Source organism: Lepidochelys olivacea, assembly GCF_965140295.1.
Source record: "Lepidochelys olivacea isolate rLepOli2 genome assembly, chromosome: 2".
NCBI lineage: Eukaryota > Metazoa > Chordata > Testudines > Cheloniidae > Lepidochelys > Lepidochelys olivacea.
The window spans coordinates 97,753,892-97,775,354 of NC_140412.1; the positions used below are offsets into that span (position 1 = coordinate 97,753,892).

Consider the following 21,463-nt stretch of genomic DNA (forward strand, 5'->3'; position numbering starts at 1 on the left):
CATGGGTGCACGTGCCCCTCCCTGGATTATCCACACCACAGCCTGCCCCTCTTGTTGGGTGCTTTCAGAGGAGGGAATGGTTGGTGATGCTCGGCTGTGGCGCCAGGTAACTCGAAGGGGTGGAAGACCACGAGAGTCGATGAAGCCCCCTTGCTCTGGGCCACCAGGTAACTCGGAAGGGTGGAAGACCACGAGAGTCGAGGAAGCCCCCCGCTCTGGGCCCAGGCAAGCTTGAACACTTCCCTCCCCTGAAGTTAATGAGAAAACAATTGTGATTGGTTGCTGTGTTACACATTGCATATGCTGCTGTTTTCACTTTGTAAGTGTGTTATGCAAATAAAAACACCTTTGCTTCAAAAAAAAAAAATTACTCTCCTATAGCCATCTGGCCCAACCCTGTCACACTGCATTATGTACAGTCACTCACACCTGTACAAAATGCTAGAATAATGATTTAGTAGTGTTTAACACCCACTCCATTTAGGTGTAAAGAACTGCACAAAGTGCAAGGCAGGAAAGAATTGGGCCGTTAACCTTTCTGCTATTATACTAAGCTGTTAGCTGAGAAACAAGCATATCTTCTGGAATGTTCTTGGGTGCACTCTCACATTACAGTCTCTAAACCACTTATTCTCTCCCTCCTTTGGATTGTATTCTGATGCAGTTCTAGTAGTCTGTTTGGCAAGAAATTGTCTAGTGGCACATGAAACTTCAGCTTCCCTAATGGAATAGGGCTTGTGTACTAAATTATCATCACCAGATACAGCTATATTCCCATCCTTGTTACCTCATTCTTACTCCATTAGGTTGGATGCATGACTGCTAATAAAACACTCTTTACAGAAATTGTACTTTTTTGCTTTACAAAAAGTACAGGGGTCACCCAGTGAAATTAATAGGTAGAAGGTGTAAAATGAACAAAAGGAATTACTTCTTCACGCAACATAGAGTGAACCTATGGAACTCATTGCCAGAGGTTGTTGTGAAGGCCAAAGGTATAACTGCTGTCAAAAAAAGAATTAGATACGTTCATGGAGGATAGATCCATCCTGGTTATTAGCCAGGATGATCAGGGATGCAGCCTCATGCTCTGGGGATCTCTAAACCTCTGATGGCTAGAAGCTGGGACTGGATGGATGGATCACTTGATAAATTGTCCTGTTCTGTTGACTCTCTCTGAAGCATCTGGTTCTGGCCACTGTCAGAAGATGGGGTACTGGGCTAGGTAGATCATTGGTCTGACCAAGTATGGCAGTTCTTATGTTCTTACATTGTAACTGTAGAAATGAGATTTAAGAAATAAAACCAAGAGTTAAGACAGAGAAGAATAATCTTCCCAATAGGCAGTTCAAGCAGAAGACCTCATATACTTTGATTTTTTGCTTTTCTTTTTTCTTTCAATGCAATAATACATGTTCCTGGGCCTAAAAAATAAAAAAAAAATAAAAAGGGTGGGAGTGAGGGGGAAGACACACTATGTAAAGGATGACATTTTCTTGAATTTACCTGAAAAGGCAAAGTGAATATGTATAGAAATAAGACTGTCACTCTCAGAGATGGTATTTCATGTGGATCACTAGGTATATGCCTTATTGCTAGCACAGAAGAACGTCTGTGTTCATGGGGAAGAATACTTAATAGGGACTGAGATGAGTTTTCTAACTATTTGAGTGTTTTGATGTAGAAGTTTTATTCATTTTTATATTTTAAAAAATTGCCCATTAGGCCAATTTTGATCATCTGTATTCAATTTTAAGTTTAGGATATACTTTTTAGATAATTCTTTTAAAGCCACTATAACAGATTTTAGGGAAAGAAATGGAATATCAATTTTGATGTGTTAATCATATTGTACAGTAACTTTTCTGTGAACACTGGTTTCTTTAAGTAAATGCATACAAGATGCATATTTTTTTAAGTTACCATAAAACATGGCAAAACCACTGGCCAGGCAGCTCTGAGTTTATCAATGGATTTGGACAGCAACTTTTTTAAAAAAATAAATAAATAATAAACCCCCTCAAAACCTAAAACTGGCTCTTTGCTAAAGATCTTGAAAGTGACACTAAATCTAAACATGTGAGGTATCAAAAGGATAGGTTGCCATCTTAATTAAGTCATTTCATATAACTAATCTACCACTGATAATATGGGGCAAATTGTGTTCCCCAGGTGGGGTTTTTTCCCCACCCAGCTACTAGAAATTCCTCAAGAATTCCTCCCTCTCTCAAAGAATTATTTCACAGTTTGGTGGGGGCTTCAACGGAGACCCTCGATTCTTCAGATGATGTCCACTGCTATTCCTCCCCCGACCTCCATCTCTACTCATAGATCCCTTGTTCTGCTGAAAGTCTTCAGCAGAGGCAACTAGCACAGCTCCTTTTCTGCTCCATGTATAGATCCACAGTGCTTAGTGATGGTCACTACAGAAAGGCATCTGCTATACAGATGATCCGACACACACTTAATAGCAGTATTAATTTTTAAAAGTCTAAGAATTGTGCAGTAAAAAAGTTGTGTAAAAAGGAAATAGGCTAATAAGTCAACATATGCAAAAAGTGTAGTGCTGCACAACTCATTACTGCATAATTAACTACAGTGTGTAATTATTAATAAATAACTTAGAGGAGTGACACAGAACTTACAGCAAGTACAAAATACATCTTTTTTTCTTTTCTTTTAGGAGTACAAATAGCCGGTTTAATCTGATTGCTCTGATAGAAATACTGGGCTTCAAAAGGAAAATCTGAAAAAAAGCTTGTGCTTTTAAATGTTAGTGAGAGATTTGTTCTTGCTTTTTTTAATGTGTGCTGCTTCCTTTTTTTCAGAGTATAACGTTTTAATTCATTCCTGGCAAGCATGAATCTTATTCAGCAGTTTCTAGGTTTAGCAATGTAAATACAACTTTACATTCCTTAAGAATGCAAGTGGGAGATAAAACAGAACATTATATAAACATAATATTGTTTCTTTGGGCTCAGATGCAAGGAGAGAGAGCCAACCTTGACAACTTCCAAATGGGAAAAAAAAATTAACTAAACCTCAAGCTTTGTAACCTAACAACATATGCAGCATTTCCCATTATTCAGTTCTCATGGTCATTAGTACAACTTCAGTCTGATTACCCACATTGTCTTTTCAGCCCTGAAAGGACATCCTTTCTAGATGTTTGGAGTAAAGCTGTGTTGTTTTCTATGGAAGAAAAGTAGGAGGGAATTTTCTGTCATTTCTCTTCTATCTAGAAATCTTTACAATTTCTTCTCCACAAGCAAGTTTGCTTTTATAAGTAGTGTCTTTCTGGAAATTCTCACCTCAAACTTGCCATAGTAGGTCCAGTATCCTGCTTCTGGCGGTGATCTATGCACAATTTCAAGCTGTGTAGAAAAAGAAAAGAACCCACAGTGCATCTAGTCAATTGTGTAATGATCTAGTACTAGTTATGAAGTATTATGATTGTTCTTAACAAAGAGAGCCAATCTTACTTTGCAAGATAGAAACCATTCCCTGCTGCAGAGAGCTTATTTTCTAACAGATACACAGTAGACAAGATGCCCTGGGAACGCTGTTGTCAAGGTTCCTCCCCCACTCTGAACTCTAGGGTACAGATGTGGGGACCTGCATGAAAAACCTCCTAAGCTTCTCTTTACCAGCTTAGGTCAAAACTTCCCCAAGGTACAAAACATTCCACCCTTTGTCCTTGGATTGGCCGCTACCACCACCAAACAAATACTGGTTACTGGGGAAGAGCTGTTTGGACACGTCTTTCCCCCCAAAATACTTCCCAAAACCTTGCACCCCACTTTCTGGACAAGGTTTGGTAAAAAGCCTCACCAGTTTGCCTACAGGTGACTACAGACCCAAACCCTTGGATCTGAGAACAATGAAAAAGCATTCAGTTTTCATACAAGAAGACTTTTAATAGAAATAGAAGTAAATAGAAATCACCTCTGTAAAATCAGGATGGTAGATACCTTACAGGGTAATTAGATTCAAAACATAGAGAACCCCTCTAGGCAAAACCTTAAGTTACAAAAAAGATACACAGACAGAAATAGTTATTCTATTCAGCACAATTCTTTTCTCAGCCATTTAAAGAAATCATAATCTAACACATACCTAGCTAGATTACTTACTAAAAGTTCTAAGACTCCATTCCTGGTCTATCCCCGGCAGAAAAAACATATAGACAGACACACAGACCCTTTGTTTCTCTCCCTCCTCCCAGCTTTTGAAAGTATCTTGTCTCCTCATTGGTCATTTTGGTCAGGTGCCAGTGAGGTTACCTTTAGCTTCTTAACCCTTTACAGGTGAGAGGAGTTTTTCCTCTGGCCAGGAGGGATTTCAAAGGGGTTTACCCTTCCCTTTATATTTATGACAGCTGTGGATTGTTTTATTCTTTATATTCAGTATTATTGTTGGCTCACTATCAAGAAAGGATGGGAGAAATTGCCTGACTCCTCTTCCTGGCTTCAGTGAACTTGAGGGAAAGACTCCCATTGACTTGAGTGGGAATTACATGGCTCAGGGACTTGGTGATTTGCTTTTCTCCTGAGGCATGGACTGTGCATGACTCCTGCATTTGGGGAGGCTGGGGGCAAGCGCTGGAAGCTCCCTAGAAGTAGGGGGGCACCTGTGCCTGGACTGTGGCCCCGTCCCTGCCCTGAGGCCCACCCCCACTTGGCCTCCTCCCCTCCAAGGCCCTGCTCCCTCTTGGAGGAAGGGGTGGAGAGGCTAAAGCGTCAGGTAGGGAGTCTCAGGGGAAGAGGTGGAGCGGGGACGGGAAGAGGCAGAGCAAGCGCGGGGTCTCAGAGGAAAAGGCGGAGCAGGGCTGAGAAGAGGCAGAGTAGGGCCAGGCAGAGTGGGGACGGGGCCTCAGGGTGGAGTGCAGGTGGGGTCATGGCCCAGATGCCCTTTTAGTGGGCAGTGCTCCAAACGCGGCGGGCTGTCAGACCTCCAAAGGGAGGTGTGCCGCATCCTGTTTGTGGAGACTTAGCCTCCCCTGGCCTCTTATATCCACTGCCCATGCCCTGAGGCATGAGTGATTCATTTATTTGTTATCCTTAGAATTTTTGTGGTTAAGAGCTGCTTTTAACTCCCCTTAAATAAAACTTTTTAAAGCAAGTGTTAGATCCTCAGCTGGTGTAAATCAGCGTGGTTCTAGTGAAGTCAGTAGAGCAGCACTGATTACTTCAGCTGAGGACTTGACAAAATAATACTTCAGGCAAAGGAAAGGCTATCTCAGCCTGTCTTTCATCTCCTCTCTTTATTTTTGCCTTAATGTATTTTAACATGATGCAGATGAAAGTGGTGATGATGCCAGCATGATAAAACCTGAGTTTAATTTGAGTCAGGATTCTGTTTTTAGTTTACCTTCAGGTTATATGTCACCTCGTAGTCCACCTTTTTTTAAAAGAGTGTAGGCTCCCAACCATTACTGACCTAAATTGTGAACTTCTTCACCGTTAGTGCTTTTAATGGAACCTTGGTAGGTCTTGAATAATCATTTTAATATCTGAACAAAGTTGTGCCCCACTGAACCTGAGGGATGGAAAAGTAATTAACCTTTTCAATAAATGATTAAATGTAAGTCAGAATATTGTTATATTGATGCATTACTGGGATACAGTCAATGGGTTCACTTAGCAAAAATGTCCATAAGTGATGCTTCAGTGGCTGTTTCTGCTCAGCTACAGTTTCTTAAGTAGATAGGAGCTTGAGTCACTACTTCTCTGGAGAGATGGCTGCTGGTGACAGTCAATCAGAGGTTCTCCAAGTTCCCTAAGACTGGTGAGAGTGGCAATCAGCTAGATTTAGGACATGTCTACATGTACAGCACTGCAGTGGTGCAGCTGTACTGATGCAGCTGTGCTGCTGGAGTGCATCTGGTGAAGATACTATATGCCAGTGGTCCCCAACACAGTGCCCGTGGGTGCCATGGCGCCCGCCGGGGCCTTTATATGTGCCCGCCGGAGAACCGCCTACCGAAATGCCCCAAGAAGCATTGCCGTTACTCGGAAGCATTTCGGCGGGGACACTTCTTGCTGCTGCCGCTTCTCCGGCGACCGCATTTCGGTGGCGGGGTGTCCGGCGCCTGCCACAGTCTTCTGGGAATAGCAATATGCTATTCCCACAGAAAGATTGGGGACCACTGCTCTATGCTGATGGGAGAGAGCTATCTAGTTGGCTTAATAAAACCACCTCCGCGAGTGGCAGAAGTTATGTCAGCGGAAGAAGTTCTCCTGCCAACATAGTGCTGTCCACACCGGCGCTTATGTTTGTGTAACTTATGTCGCTCGGGGGTGGGTGGTATTCACACCCTTTAGCGACATAAATTCTGCCAATATAAGCTGTAGTGTAGACATAGCCATAAAAAGATCAGATGATATCTATCAGAGAGATTCTTTTAAGTGTTGTCAAAAAGAATTCTCAATGTGTAAACTTACTAGCAAAGCAGAGAGTTGAAAAACTTCTCAATCATATCCTTGAAATAAAGTGAGGTTATTTTGTAGGAGTATTCTCTCTTACATAGTAGATACTTGCTCAGGGACTTATGTCAATGAATGGATGCCTGTAAAAATGTGTTGGCTGTTTAAAACACTTTCAGAGTTTCATTATTAGTTATCGCTGAGGATATGAACTGACATTCATTCTGATTGTTGCCTAGGCCCCAAGTTATTTCTGGCTCAGTAGCCTTGTAAATGAGTGCAGAAGCACTTAAGAACTTCAAAAAAAAGTGAAAAGGGAGTATGTCGCTGCAAAATCCACATCGTTCTCATCTATAGCTTGCTATCATGTATTATTTTTAGCAGACAAAATATTTTTGCATCTTGTACCTTCCAGAAAATGTATCTAGTATATGGATTTTAATAGGGGCTAAAGTTGTGCTGTTGTTTTCCCCTAACATCTCTGTATTTGACTTTATGTATAACCTTGGTATTGATGAAACCACAGAGCTTACATCAACATGAATGAAAGTGGTTCAGTCACTGGCCAAACAAACACTTGCATGTATTATTTAAGTCAACAACCTTCAATGAACATAAAGTAATAATCAAGAAATCAGTAAAACAAGCTGTGAAGTTGCTGTATAGAACAGGGGAGGCAATAGAGCAGTTCCCAATCTTTTCTCTGCTCAATTAATGGTGCTTAATGTCTCTTTCTTATTATGTAAAGAACTTTTAAAGAACAACTGTAGATGATCAGAAAGACAGTTGAGAGGAGTACTATGGAGTGGTGCTTCTTTCTGCAAAGTTTTTTTTAAAAATTGTGTTGGGGAATAAAGTTACTTAAATAATTGGAACAATCAATTTCCTTTGCTATTAGATGAACTATTCTGTGTCCCTCTTCACTAATAGAAGTTCTTGACACCTGATTCTGCCACTCTTACACATACTGAGTAGTATTTTACTCATCCAGAGAAGTACTACACAGTATTAGTGAGGGTTGCAGAAATAATTCTTTGTTTAGCACAAGTGTGCTTTGTATAGCTGCACAGCATAAAGTGATGAGGGAATCTGACTCAGGGATAGTCTGATCAGATTTGACTGTCTGAATGAAAATCAAATGAATTTGAGAAGAAAAGGGCACTATTTAAAAAAAATATACTGCTGTCCCATAGAAAGAGCCATGAATATTTCCCTGGTTCAGTGCCAATTGTTTCAGATTTGCATTGGACAACTTATGATGGCCCTTGTAATTATGATACTAAATAGGAGGAGGAAGAGAGTGTCATGTGCTTAAAAAGCATTTTGTGTCACCCTGCTAACCCCTCTGGAATTTCCATAGGGAAAAACTATAATATGCAGTTAGACATAGAGCATGTTAGTGCAGTGTTTTGAGTTTGTCTTCGTTTACCTACAATATAAATACTTAAGGCATTTTCCCTGTGCACTGGGGGCTAGATCCAAAAAAGGGACTTCAAACATCAGTGCTGAATGTTTAGGCACTCTGTCACTAAGTGGAATCCTAAGCCTAGAGTTAGTTGCCCAAGCTCCCTATACAATACATGGAGAGAGTTAAACACTTAAGAACGGGATCCACACAAGCCAACACACTGAGGACATATGCTAAAAGCAGAGACATAAATTCTTACAGGGAACACTAAATATTATATAGGCAAAACTACAGGCAGTTATAATATTTCTCCTACTGTTAAATGTCTGACACTGAAATCTTTCACAATTGCTACCAAAATTAGTTGTGAACTCCCACAGAATTTCAAAAGCTTTGATTCCTAGCCAGTAATATTTATTCATGTTTATTTAACCATATGTCTAATGCTTTTACAAATTTTCGGGCCAAACTCTTCTGGTGCAAATAGAGGAAACTCTACTGAAGAAAATGGAATTGCACCCATTTACTCCAGCTCTGAATGTATTTTCTTAGAACCTGGCCCAGAAAGTATAAAACTTCAAAATATAAAGACATGCTCCATCATGCCTGCTCCTTTCATAAAAATAACCTATGCATTGAGCATCCTCATTCAGCATTTGCATTCTTCAAATCTCTCTTCCCCTTTCTAAACAGTTGCAAAAGAGCAAAGGTAAATGTCAACAAATATTCCTGATGGTTAATATATTCAGGCAATGACAGATCAAGGTGGAATCATTTCTAAGGTCAAGGACCCTCACGTGAAATATCCTTCCACCAGCCATTTCCCTTTTAAATATGAGGACTACTAGTTTCCACTGATCACAGATGTGAAGGTATCACACAAATTGAAGTGATTACTCCAGTATCCAGGTTCCAAACCATTTAGAACTTTGTAGGTCAAAATCAGCACCTTAAACTACCCATGAACAAATAGGAAGCCAAAGGAGCATAAGGGCTGGTCCACACTAGAAAATTAGATTGACCCAGCTATGTTGCATAGAGATGTGAAAATCCACACCCCTGAGAGATGATGTTAAGCCAACCTAAGTCCCATGTAGACAGTGCTAGGTTGATGGAAGAATCCTTCCATCCATCTAGCTACTGAATTACTGGGAGGCGGATTTACTACAGTTACAGGAGAATCCTTCTGTATGAAGCATCACTTACTCTGGCTTCTGAAGTCTGCTCCCGTGAATGTATTTAAAGCATCCCGAGGCCTAACCTCATGCAGAGGCCTAATGAGGGTTTCCTTAAAGATAATTGTTTGCCATGTTTTGGGTGAAACCAGACAATCCCTATGCTCTCAAATGAACTCACATAGAAAAATAATAAGACAAAAACACTGTATTACCCGTGGGGTGAACACTTTTCACAAAATGATCACTTCATATCTAACTTCTCAGTCCTCATCCTCAAAGGAAACCTGCACAACACTTTCAAAAGATGAGGCTGGGAGCTTAAATTCATAAGTTTTCTGGACCCTAAAAATCATGGTGTCAATAAAGACACTGGATTTATGGCTTATTACAACAACCTCTAACCCTTGGACCAACCTTTTTTGTCCTCACTGCAGAAATGTTAACTGGTCACTTCACCTTGAATGCTCTCTTACAGTATGGGATTAGCTACATGTGCTAAACAATCTGTTCCACCTTGTATTTAGCTTTGACACTGAGTACCTTTCCCAGACTTCAAGAAGACCTCCCTGGAGCTCGAAAGCTTGTCTCTTTCATGAACAGAAATTGGTCCAATACAAGATATTCTCTCATCCACCTTGTCTCTCTTAAGGGTAGTTGGCACTGAGACCTTTGGAATGGAAGTACTGGCAGTCTTCATCAATGGGAGCCCAAAGCCTTTTTGCTGAACTTCACCAATATAGCTCACAAGTTGTAGCGCAAACCTTCTGCAGCATCTACAAAAACTAAGCAAGTGACAGGGTCTGAAATTCAAGCAAAGAAGATGTAATAGTTATTACTGTGAAACTCTGCTTTTTCCCCACAGTGGCAGACAGCTTGAACTAGCTTCCGGTGATTTTTATCTACATAGTAATGCAAATTCCTCACAGTGAGGGAAAATTTGACTCATTTAATTGGAGGCCAGCCAAATTAACCATCTGGAACATTTCTGCTGTGCAGGATCTAGCTGATGCTTTGGATCCTATCCCACATAACCGTGACATAAGACAGGAAAAAATATTTTGTCAGAGTCAGCACAAGGCCACACAGTCTACTGCTACTGCTCTTGCTGACATCTTTTTTGTTTCATCTGTCTCAGTTTGAGGTCACCTGTAAAGTATCCATGAAGGACAATACTGATTAAGAGTATGTTTAAAGTCCACTGCATTGAAAATATAGAACATATGGTGTGGTATTCTGTAGGTTGAACAGTATTCTCCTTCAGACCCATCTGTCAGAGCACTGATCCCATTAATCTTTAAGGATAGATCATCAAAATGGGAAGTTTCACCCCAAGCCTAAAGTGGAGGAGACAATTGTGCATTTCACCATTACAGGGTGTAAAGAATCTTCGGAGAAAAGACTGACCTCGAAAGAGGTGGGATGGATTGAAAAAGCATATAGGCAGAACCTGAGAAGACTCGCATCCCCGCAAGGCAGCACTGATGAGATTCTCATTACCAAAGGAGCAAGATATAACAGGCAAGTTCTTGCTAAACCAGAAATGTAAACCACTGGAAATCGGGCAGTCATCTGGTGAGCAAACAGAGCAAAAAAGCATCAGAGAGCATAGCACTGTTGCATTTAGTGGTGTGAAGGGGAAAAATACTCTATATCTCTGTGTATTCACTTTAACTTGCATACATGGAGATTTGCCATGTTGTAACATTATTACCAGGAGATTGAACTTGTGGAGGTGATGTTACAGTTTCAGTGAAATAGCAGTTCCACTGCTGACACATCAGTTCAGAAAGTACTGTCTAATGAAGAGGATACATGAAGAAATGACATTACACTAAGGGACATGAAGGGATATGATGGTACGTTGCTTTCCTCACAGGTTAGATAGCATTCCCATTTTCAGAAGCACAGTTGTCACTTTCCAAACCTGAACAGAAGAACCAGCAACCTCTCTTGTCTTGTGATAAGAAACATACTTGGAGACCAATTCTTGAAGAGCCAATAATTTTATCTTTTCCCTTAATGTTTTCTTAAATAAACACAAAGTGACACTGTAATGTAATTAGAGTATTTTAAAGAGAACATTTGATTTATTGCATACCTAGCATTCATTTGAGATATTGATTCCATCTCATTGCCATGGTTTTACTACAGTATATTAATTTAAACTTGATTCCTACACTGAGATCATTATGAATAGCTTCTACAATTGCTTATACAGCAAACTCAACACACTCCTGGTAGTGTCTATGTTCAGGGCAATTTACCATTAGATCCACCCGCTGGCAGTTGCACCAGTGCCAAATTCAGAGTTAATATAACCTCCCTACTCCTACTTGATATTCCCCTGCTTATACATCAAAGGATCGTAGTGAATTAACTAAACGAAGGCCACAGGGGTTTAACTAATCCACTTTAAATTCACACCTTTAGTTAATTTGGATCAATTTTCCTGATTGTCCAAGTGGAGATATGCCTGAAAATTGTCAGCTCTTTGGGGCAAGGACTGCCTTTTACTACGTGCATGCTCAGTGTCCAGCACCTTGAGGTCCTGATCTAGGTTGATAATAGAAATAAGTAATCATAATAACAATGGAAATGTTTTGGAATGCTATCAAAATAATTAAATGACAAGTCCATGTCAATATTACTTTTTTATTTTTGCATAATGTGTTTCTCTCTTAACTAGAATAGAAAAAATAACTGATTTGGAGTTTCATTCATAATCCAGTCTAAAGGTTTTTTGAAGTTCAGAAGTTGCATTACTATTCTACGTTTTGTCTGGAAACAGAAATACCAAAATACTGTAACAAAGTTTTTTACTAATACTTATCACCTACATCGTTCTTTTTACCCATAGGTATCAAGGATGTTTATATAAACTTTTAAATACTGGGGAATAAATTTTGGTTATGGTGAAGTTAATGGCAATTTTGCTCTTGACTTCAATGGAGCCAGGATTTCACTTTAGATCTATTTAAAACAGAGATGGAAGTGACCTCCTTGATTCGATGGGTACACTAAACTGCTGAGGAGGTGTTGATCACCCACAGCAGCACCCTCCTCCCTAGCACCGCAGCCCTAATCCTGGTTTATGTGGGAGGGGAGGCCCTGGAGCGTTGAGGGAGTTTGGACAGCAAGCCTGACCCACACTCACCCCACAGCAGTGGCTCCTGTCCCTATGCTGTATTTGAATGGATATGTGTACGTGTTTAGCAAAATAGAACTCTCTTGTTTATACTTGTAAATGAGGATACAGGAAGGGTCCAATCCTGCTATATACCAAGGCTCTCTTGAGAGGTAATGAGCATCTTCCACTCTCATTGACTACAATGCTTGGACCCTAACAGGATCTTCTAGTCACGCCAGGGATAAGTGCCTATAGGACTCCATGGATGAGACATTTCTGCACCCCATTTTATTTTCAGTAATATGTCATTCAGTCACGCTTTCAATATCTCGTCCACCTACAGCACTGGGAGGATTTGTCAGGATCCCCAGCAGCACTACAGCTATAACGAAAAAAAAGGAGGTAGACGGAGGTTTGTGTCTGGTGTTCTTGTTGAGGTGTTCAGTAAACCAAGATGTGTATTTTAAAAAATGGGTTCAAAATGACCAAAGTCCATGTTTGAACAATAAGAGGATAGCAGTAGAAATATACTTCCAAACACCTGACCGGGATGGCAGTGGTGATTGTAAAGTGCTCAGGCAGAAAGCTCAACAATAATTTGCAATTTCAGCTATACTCATGCTGACTGGGTATGTGTCACCTCATGAAGGTATGCAGAGAGAAAATTTCCAGATACATTAAATGACTGTTTCTTGGAGCAGCTGGTCCTGGAACCCACCAGGGGACAGGCAATTCTGGATTTAGTCCTAAGTGAAAGGCAGGATCTGGTCCAAGATGTGAATGTAGATGAACCACTCAGTAATAACAACCATAATGTAATTAAATTTAGCATCATCGTATGGGGGAATACCAAAGAAACCCACTGCAATAGCATTTTACTTCAAAAAGGGGAGCTACACACAAATGAGGAAGCTAGTTAAACAGAAAAGGAACAGTCCAAAAGTGAAATGCCTGAAAACTGCATGGAGACTATTTGTAAACACTATACTAGATGCTCAAACTAAATATATACCCCAAATAAAAAACAAAAAAAATGAAACCAAGTACCAAAAACATACCACTGTGGCTAAGCAGCAGAGTACAAAGGCTGTTAGTAGCAAAAAGGCATTCTTTAAAATTTGAAAGTCCCAAATCTTGGTGAGAAAAATGGAAAGGAGCATAAACTCTGGCAAGTTAAGTGTAACAGGATAGCAACACAGGCTAAGAAAGTTTCTGTGTCCTTATCTACTTGTTGTTCAAATTCTAACATTTTTTTAAGTACATCAGAAGCAGTAACCCTGCCAAACAGTCAGTTGGGCCGCTGGACAATTGGGGTGCTAAAGGAGCATTCAAGGAAAACAAGGTCATTGCAGGGGAAGCTGAATGAATTCTTTGCATCAGTCTTCATTCCAGAGGGTATTAGAGAGTCCCACAGCTGAACCACTCTTTTTAGGTGACAAATCTGAATAACTGTCCCAGATTTAAATATTAATAGAGGACAGTTTGGAACAGATTGATAAATTAAATAGCAGTAAGTCACCAGGACTGAACAGTATTCACCCAGAGTTCTGAAGGAACTCAAATATGAAATCGCAGAACTGCTAACTGTGGTTTGTAACCTACTGCTTAAATCAGTCTCTGTTACAGATGACTGGAGGTTAGCGAATGCAACACCAATTTTTATAAAAGGCTCCGAAGGTAATCCTAGCAATTACAGGCCTGTAAGTCTAACTTCAGTACCAGGCAAAATGGTAGAAACTATAGTAAAGATCAGAATGATCAGACACATAGATGAACATGGTATGTTGAGGAAGAGTCAACGTGGTTTTTGTAAAAGGAAATCATGACTCCATATTGGACTTCTTTGTTGGAGTCAACAAGAATGTGGAAAAGGGTGATCCAGTTGATATAGTGTATTGTACTTTCAGAAAGCCTATTGTACCTTCAGAAAGCCATAGGCTCTTAATCAAAGTAAGTAGTCATGGGATAAGAGGGAAGGTCCTCTCCTGGATCAATAACTGGAGAGAGGGGAAAAGGTCAGAATAATCAGTCATTTTTCACAATGCAAAGAGGTAAATAGTGGGGTACCCCCAGAATCTGTACAGGGACCTGTGCTATTCAACATATTCATAAATGATTTGGAAAAGGGAGTGAACGGTGAGATGACAAAAATTTGCAGATGACAGAATATTACTCAAGCTGTTTGGTAGCTTGGGGGGGGAGCGGAGAGCAGCAAGCGGTGGGCGGGCAGGCAGGGGCCTCAGAGAAGGGGTGGAGAGGGGGCTGGAAGAGGCGGAGTGAGGGGTGGGGCCTTGGGGGAAGGGGCAGAGTGAGGGCAGGGACTCGGGGTGGAGCAGGGGCCTATGAAGGGACAGGTAATAGAACAGAAAATATCATAGTGCCACAATAGAAATCTGTGGTTTGCCCACACTTTGAATACTGTGTGGAGTTCTGGTCACCTCATTTCAAAAAGATAAATTAGAATTGAAAAGGTATAGAGAAAGGCAAAAAAAAATAGAACAGCTTCCATAAGAGGAAAGATTGAAAAGACTGGGACTGTTCATCTTAAGGAAGAGGTGACTAGGGGGAATATGATAGAGGTCTATAAAATCATGAATGGGGTGGAGAAAGAGAATAGGGAAGTGTTATTTACACATTCACATAAACACAAGAACATGGGGTGACCAAATGAAATTAATTGGCAGCAAATTAAAGCAAACAAAAGGAAGCACTTCTTCACAGAACACACAGTCAACCTGTGGTACTCGTTGCCATTGGATGTTGTGAAGGCCAAAAGTATAACTGGGTTAAAAAAATAATTAGATAAGTTAATGGAGAATAGGTCCATCAATGCCTGTTAGCCAAGATGGTCAGGGATGCAATCCCATGCTTTGGGTATCCATAAACTTTCCACTGTCAGAAGCTTGGACTGGACAAGAGAGGATGGATCACTCAAAATTGCCCTGTTCTGTTCATTTCCTCTGAAACATCTGGCACTGGCCAGTGTCAGAAAACAGGATACTGGGCTAGATGGACCAGTTGTCTGACCCTGTAAGGGTACTCTTAATATCTTTAAACTGAGGGCTGTTTTATGAGAATTTCTTCCCATGGATCAGCTGAACCGTATAATTTAGGACTCTAATGTTAATGAGCTTACATAAGAAAGCGAGAATAATAGAGTTCCTTCATTTTGCTTGCAGATTTTCAGGCGATGCTGGTTGGTTTTCAAGAAGGCTTCTAGTAAAGGACCCAGAAGGCTAGAAAAATTTCCAGATGAAAAAGCGGCATATTTCAGAAATTTTCATAAGGTAGGTCATGCCCTCCCACAAGTGTACATCTGCTTGGGCATAAGGTGCTTCTGATATGTAAACTCTGGATAAAGATAGCATGACCAAGCTGAAAGGTGTGATCCTGAGATCACTGAAGTTAATGGTGAAATTCCTATTGATGTCAGTGTTGAAGAATCAGGACTTTGTTTCTGTCCAGATAAGCAAAAGAAGTTTATTCTCTTTGATATAAGTATCTGATCCCTACATTAATGTTTGCCTTGAAAATATGAGACTGAATTTACTAAAATTTTGTACAAGGGTGTTTATGTCAAATATTCAACAATTATAAATTAAACATCAAACCAGTTTCAGAAGATGCTAAATGTACTGGTTGTAAGTTCTAGTTAGATCAATACTGCTGGAATATTAAACATAATTTTCATAGAAATCATAATTTTTCATAGAAAACAGCACAGTGGGGATTTTTTTTGAGAGAGAGAAAAAAATCAGCATTATTACTAAATTGGCAGTCTTGATTGAATGAGTTCCTTATTGCTTTCTATTTGTCACAATCAGTTCTGTGGTGGAACCCAAGATATTTGAGAATGGGCTTTCCATTCCTTTTGCTCCAGATTCTTAACTCGCCAAGTGGTGCAGCAGCGATGTAATAATAAAATGACATAATACGTTTCATTTCTATAACTATCTTCTGTCCAGGGATCTCAAAAGGCAGGATAAACATTTGGATTTAACCTCACAACAGCTCTATAAATTAGACATTACCTCACAGTTAGACATTACCTCATTAGCTCAGGGTCAAACTGAAGCACAGAGGTGACTTACCCAAGATTGCACAGTGAGACTGTGAAGGACTCAGGAGTAAAAATCCAGATCTTCTGAGATCCCAGTCTTGTGCTTTCCATCACAGGAGAACAAATTCACATTTCAGTTCTGATGAACTGGGTCCACCTTTTGGCACCTGTCACAAGGGAAACAGATCAGGTGGGTCACCTACTATTTCCTGGTGGATATTTGTTCACCATCCCCTTTTCCCCACCCAACACACAAATATTTGGCATTAGTGGAAGTTGCTGTTAATGAGAGGCCCAGTACTCATATAACTATGATGTTGTGGGTTAGGATCAGAGCTCTGTAAGGAATTTTCACATTGCCCAGTGCAAGTCACTGATCTAGTATTCTCATTCTTAGATGTACCAAGTCCCCACCAAGCAAAAATAGTCCTCCTCCTCTTTAAAATGCAAGTGGGACAGTTTGAATTGGAGATGTAGGGCAAACACCTTCCCCTTCTTTCTGGGCTGCTATTATTGTCTATTTAAATTCTCTTTAAGTAACGTTGTAATTTTTGATATCTAAAAATGACTACACTGCTTTATCATTAATCAGAGGCAATTATGTCCACTATTGTTCATTTTACTGCATTAACATGATTCCTCTATATCCCTTTATGTACTTTATATTCCATTTATTTCCATCAAATATCCACAGATGGCTCACAACTGACATCAAGAATGACTTGCATAGAAAACAGCTGTGATGTCACAATAAAATTACATCTCCAGATAGGGAAATAAGGAGTAGGAGTAGACAAACTCTTCGGAAGCAAATATCTCTTTTACTTGAAAATGTCTTTATTGATGAAAAAAGCAGGACAGGATTTAAAAAAAATAGATTAAAATGACTAATATTTAGAAGTACCTTTCATCCAGAAGGCACCAAAGCACTTTTCACGCTGATTTGTCAGCTGTATATTTTATAGAAGAAACAATTATTTAATAGGGCATCAAAATAGTATAGTCCTGTAGGACAGAATGTGAAGAGTAATACCTTGTCCTGTTTCCATGAGTGGTGGAATTTTATTATGCGTGGAATATATGTGGAATATAATTATCTAAGTACAAATTTAATCATGTCACCAGGGTGACATCCCCACTTTGTAAAAATTGTCATTAAATCAGTACACACCACAAGCAAACAAGAGTTAGAGAATTTACTTCTCATCCACAACAACATTTCAGAAAGCTTCCATGAGGCATGAGTAGCTTATTAAGAAGAGCTTAATGGCAAGTAGTCAATGGGGGGAACTTGGTTTCTTTCTTTGTTAGATTTGTTTAAACATCTTCTGTTCATTGTGTCAGACTGACCCTGCGGAATGATTGTGATGTGTGAGCTTGGTGTGACTGGTATAGATATTATTTTTACAGATTACCAGTCATTTTGTGTTGGAGTTTATCGCTCTCTCTGCAGTTGTGATAATTGTTTAGTTAGTATTCTTATTTATTATTTGTATTACCGTAGTGTTCAGAAGTCCTTATTAGACCAGGATCCCATTTGCTAGGTGCTGTGTTCTTGTTTTGGTATTTCTTCAGTTCTAGTTTCTTGACACATAATTCTTTTGTAGCTAGTACAAGATTAATTGTCTTTGGCTCAAGAAATAAGATGTTAACGATAAGGGTTTTTTTCTTTGTCTCTACACTTGAGATTTTAATAAAATATGGTCAGTTGCACTGTAGCATTCTAACAATGCTAAATATGGATCCTTTTAAAATTTTTGCTATTTGGACAAACTTCTGCTAATTCATTTTGATTGTCTAGTAAGGGCTTGAGGTGATGTGATTGAACTGATGTGTATATATATATATATATATAAAGGATAAAGCGAATCTCGCAAATTTAATGTCAGTATTTGTTATTAACTCATCTAGAAACCCAGCGGGAACAAATTATGAAATGCAACATGTTGTGCAACTATTCAGTTTCAAGAAAAAATAGAAGTGGTCTGCTATTCAGTGGTAATCTTTCCCATTTAATTCAAATAGATCTGCACCAACTGCAGACTGAAGGCAATTACGAATATCATGAAATTTCAGAGATTATTTTGCATTCTGATTCCTTTACTGAGTGCATATTTCACCCATGGATACCATATCTTTGATGGCAGCATTCACAACTGTCCAAAATGAGACATTTCGGACTCTGTTCTTATATTTTTCAGTACCCACAGGTGCATTGTTGATTATGCTTAGCATTTCTTAACTCATGCTGTATTGTATTATGACACAATGTCCTCTGTGTAGAAATTTCATCTCTAGTACCAATATGCTTTTTGCTTGATAACTGATGGTGGTGGTTGTTTTTCCTGTCTGTCATCTGTCTAGGGTTAATCTCTGAATCTCTTGTAAAATCAGGTCATTTTGTATTTTTTCAGCTAGTCTTATCAAACTTTTTCAAAACAGCACATGAATTATATTTATTTCAGTGTCTTTTCCCCACAGTTCCTTGCTGTCCCTATTTATAGTTGTTCTTTAAAGAATACTGGCATAAAGAGCTCCTTACCAAGCCTATGTTTCACAGTTAAGGAAGCTTTTGCAATTTCTTGATCACTTTCTTAATTTTAGGTGGTACTTAGAACAGTGGTTTCTTTAATATGGATTCTAGTGGTTTATGGCATGTCTTCCCTCAGCTGATTTCTTCCTATTAACATACTTATAAAACAGCTCCCAACAATGTACAACATTGTCAGCATTTCTTTTTTAATCTGAGCATACTTCTGTTGCATTTAAATCAGTGCTTAGGAACTATTCACCACTGGACAGTTGTCTTGGAGAACAACAGTCCCCAGTCCAGGTGATCTTGCACTGATTTTAGGCTCTTCGTTAATATAAAAGTATTTCAGAACAAGTGGTTCCCTGACAAATTTAAATTCCCTAAGGCATTTTTCTTGCAATCATCCCTTGACAATCTGTACTGTCCTCAGATGACATAATTTGAACATTTATTTGTGAAAATTGAGTGATTTTTGTTTGTTATAAGATGTGAATTTTAGGCCTCCATATTTAGGCACTTTCTATTTGCATAATTACCTATCCTATGTCCACTGTCCTTTTTAGAACATAAGAATGGCCATACTGGGTCAGACCAAAGGTCCATTCAGCCCAGTATCCTGTGTTCTGACAGTGGCCAATGTCAAGTGCCCCAGAGGGAATGAACAGAACAGGTAATGATCGAGTGATCCATTCCCTGTCGCTCATTCCCAGCTTCTGGGAAACAGAGGCTAGGGACACCATCCCTGCCCATCCTTGCTAATAGCCATTAATGGACCTATCCTCCATGAATTTATCTAGTTGTTTTTTTAACCCTGTTATAGTCTTGGCCTTAACAACATCCTCTGGAAAGAGTTCCACAGGTTGACTGTGCGTTGTGTGAAGAAATACTTCCTTTGTTTGTTTTAAACCTGCTGCCTATTAATTTCATTTGGTGACCCCTAGTTCTTGTGTTATGAGAAGGAGTAAATAACACTGCCTTATTTACTTTCTCCATACCAGTCATGATTTTATAGACCTCAATCATATCCCACCATAGTTTTCTCTTTTCCAAACTGAAAAGTCCCAGTCTAATTAATCACTCCTCATATAGAAGCTGTTCCATACCCCTAATCATTTTTGTTGCCCTTTCCTGAATCTTTTCCAATTCCAGTATATCGTTTTTGAGATGGGGCGACCACATCTGCACACAGTATTCAAGATGTGGGTGTATCATGGATTTATATAGAGTCAATATGATATTTTCTATCTTATTATCTATCCAGTTCTTAATGAGGCCCAACATTCTGTTCGCTGTTTTGACTGCCACTGTACATTGAGTGGATGTTTTCAAAGAACTATCCATAATGACTCCAAGATCTCTTTCTTGAGTGTCAACAGCTAATTTAGACCCCATCATTTTATATGTATAGCTGGGATTATGTTTTCCAATGTGCATTACCTTGCATTTATCAACATTGAATTTCATCTGCCATTTTGTTGTCCAGTCACCTAGTTTTGAGAGATCCTTTTGTAGCTCTTCGCAGTCTGCCTGGGACTTAACTATCTTCCCTAAACATACTTTCCAAATAACTGATCTCATTCATCCAATCTGGAATGTATTCATATTCAAGTCAAGTTTCTTCTGACTAGCATATTGCAGAATATTTCAATATTTTATTATGTTGTTGCTTATGTTTTATCCCAATCAGCAGTTACGTCAGCCTCATTTAGAACCTCAAAAGTGTATGACATTATTATTATTAACATTGGTTATTATTAATATTAATAGCAATGGTTGACTGCAATTTCAAAGGGAAGTTGTTTAAACATATATCCACCAAAGGAAGGATTGGAAATTCTGGGTTTTGCATTTGCTATATTGAGTTAGTCTTGCCTAAAAACATTGGCTCATATCAAGCCTGAAAATTCTCTTTCATTTTGAAGTCTAGACATGTGTTCCTCAACTGTTTTAATGCATAATGCTCATGGTTTCTTATCTTAAAACCTCTGGATCTATCAAATTCTTAACTTGTTCGGTTTTCTTACAGTTGCCATTCTGTTAGCCCAACTGTTGATATATGAACTTTTATTATACCATCTGGTCAAGTTCATTTTTTACTTTACCTGTCAATGCAAATTCTCAAAGAGAACTAAATAGCTTCCCCCTAAAAATTAAGTCCCTTTAAGTTGTCTCAATTTCTAATCACTAGTCAGTTTTGAAAATCTGGACCAAACTTCATAAAGTTTCATCTCCAAAATAATTATTTTGGACACTATCAAAAGATCGATTTTGTACAGTAATGCTGATCCACCATAAACAATAACATCAGAAATACAGAAAGATAATTGTCTAAATAATATTTTTGAAAACATGTTTGATTGTTTTTGGAAATTCCTAAACAAATGTCTCTAAAGAGCCATTAATATGATGATTACTTTTATAAACCTTTTCATTCTTAGGCTGACAGACTTACTCAGATGCATCTATGGTTTTCAAAATGTCCCTCTTAGGTTTCCTAAGATTGTGGAAACTTCAGTTCTTGAGTAAAGTTTTCAAAAGTGCCTAAGAATATAAGAATGGCCATACTGGATCAGATCAGTGGTCCATCTATCCCAGTATCCTGTCTTCTGACAGTGGCTAGTGCCAGATGCTTCAGAGGGAATTAACAGAACAGGGCAATTTTGAGTGATCCATTCCCTCTCATCCAGTTCCAGCTTCTGACAGTTGCAGGTTTATGGGCTCCCAGAGCATGG

At 39.2% G+C, this 21,463-nt stretch overlaps 1 protein-coding gene across 4 annotated transcripts in view; it reads left to right on the plus strand.

The window, feature by feature from the left end:
- DOK6 (docking protein 6) overlaps positions 1-21,463 on the plus strand; it is a 434,980-nt gene that overhangs the window by 182,936 nt on the left and 230,581 nt on the right. For all 4 annotated transcript variants that reach the window (XM_084619311.1, XM_084619314.1, XM_084619313.1 and 1 more), the window contains exon 2: positions 15,318-15,425. In XM_084619311.1, coding sequence (XP_084475437.1) covers positions 15,318-15,425 — 108 coding nt within the window. The remainder of the gene's footprint in view (positions 1-15,317; positions 15,426-21,463) is intronic.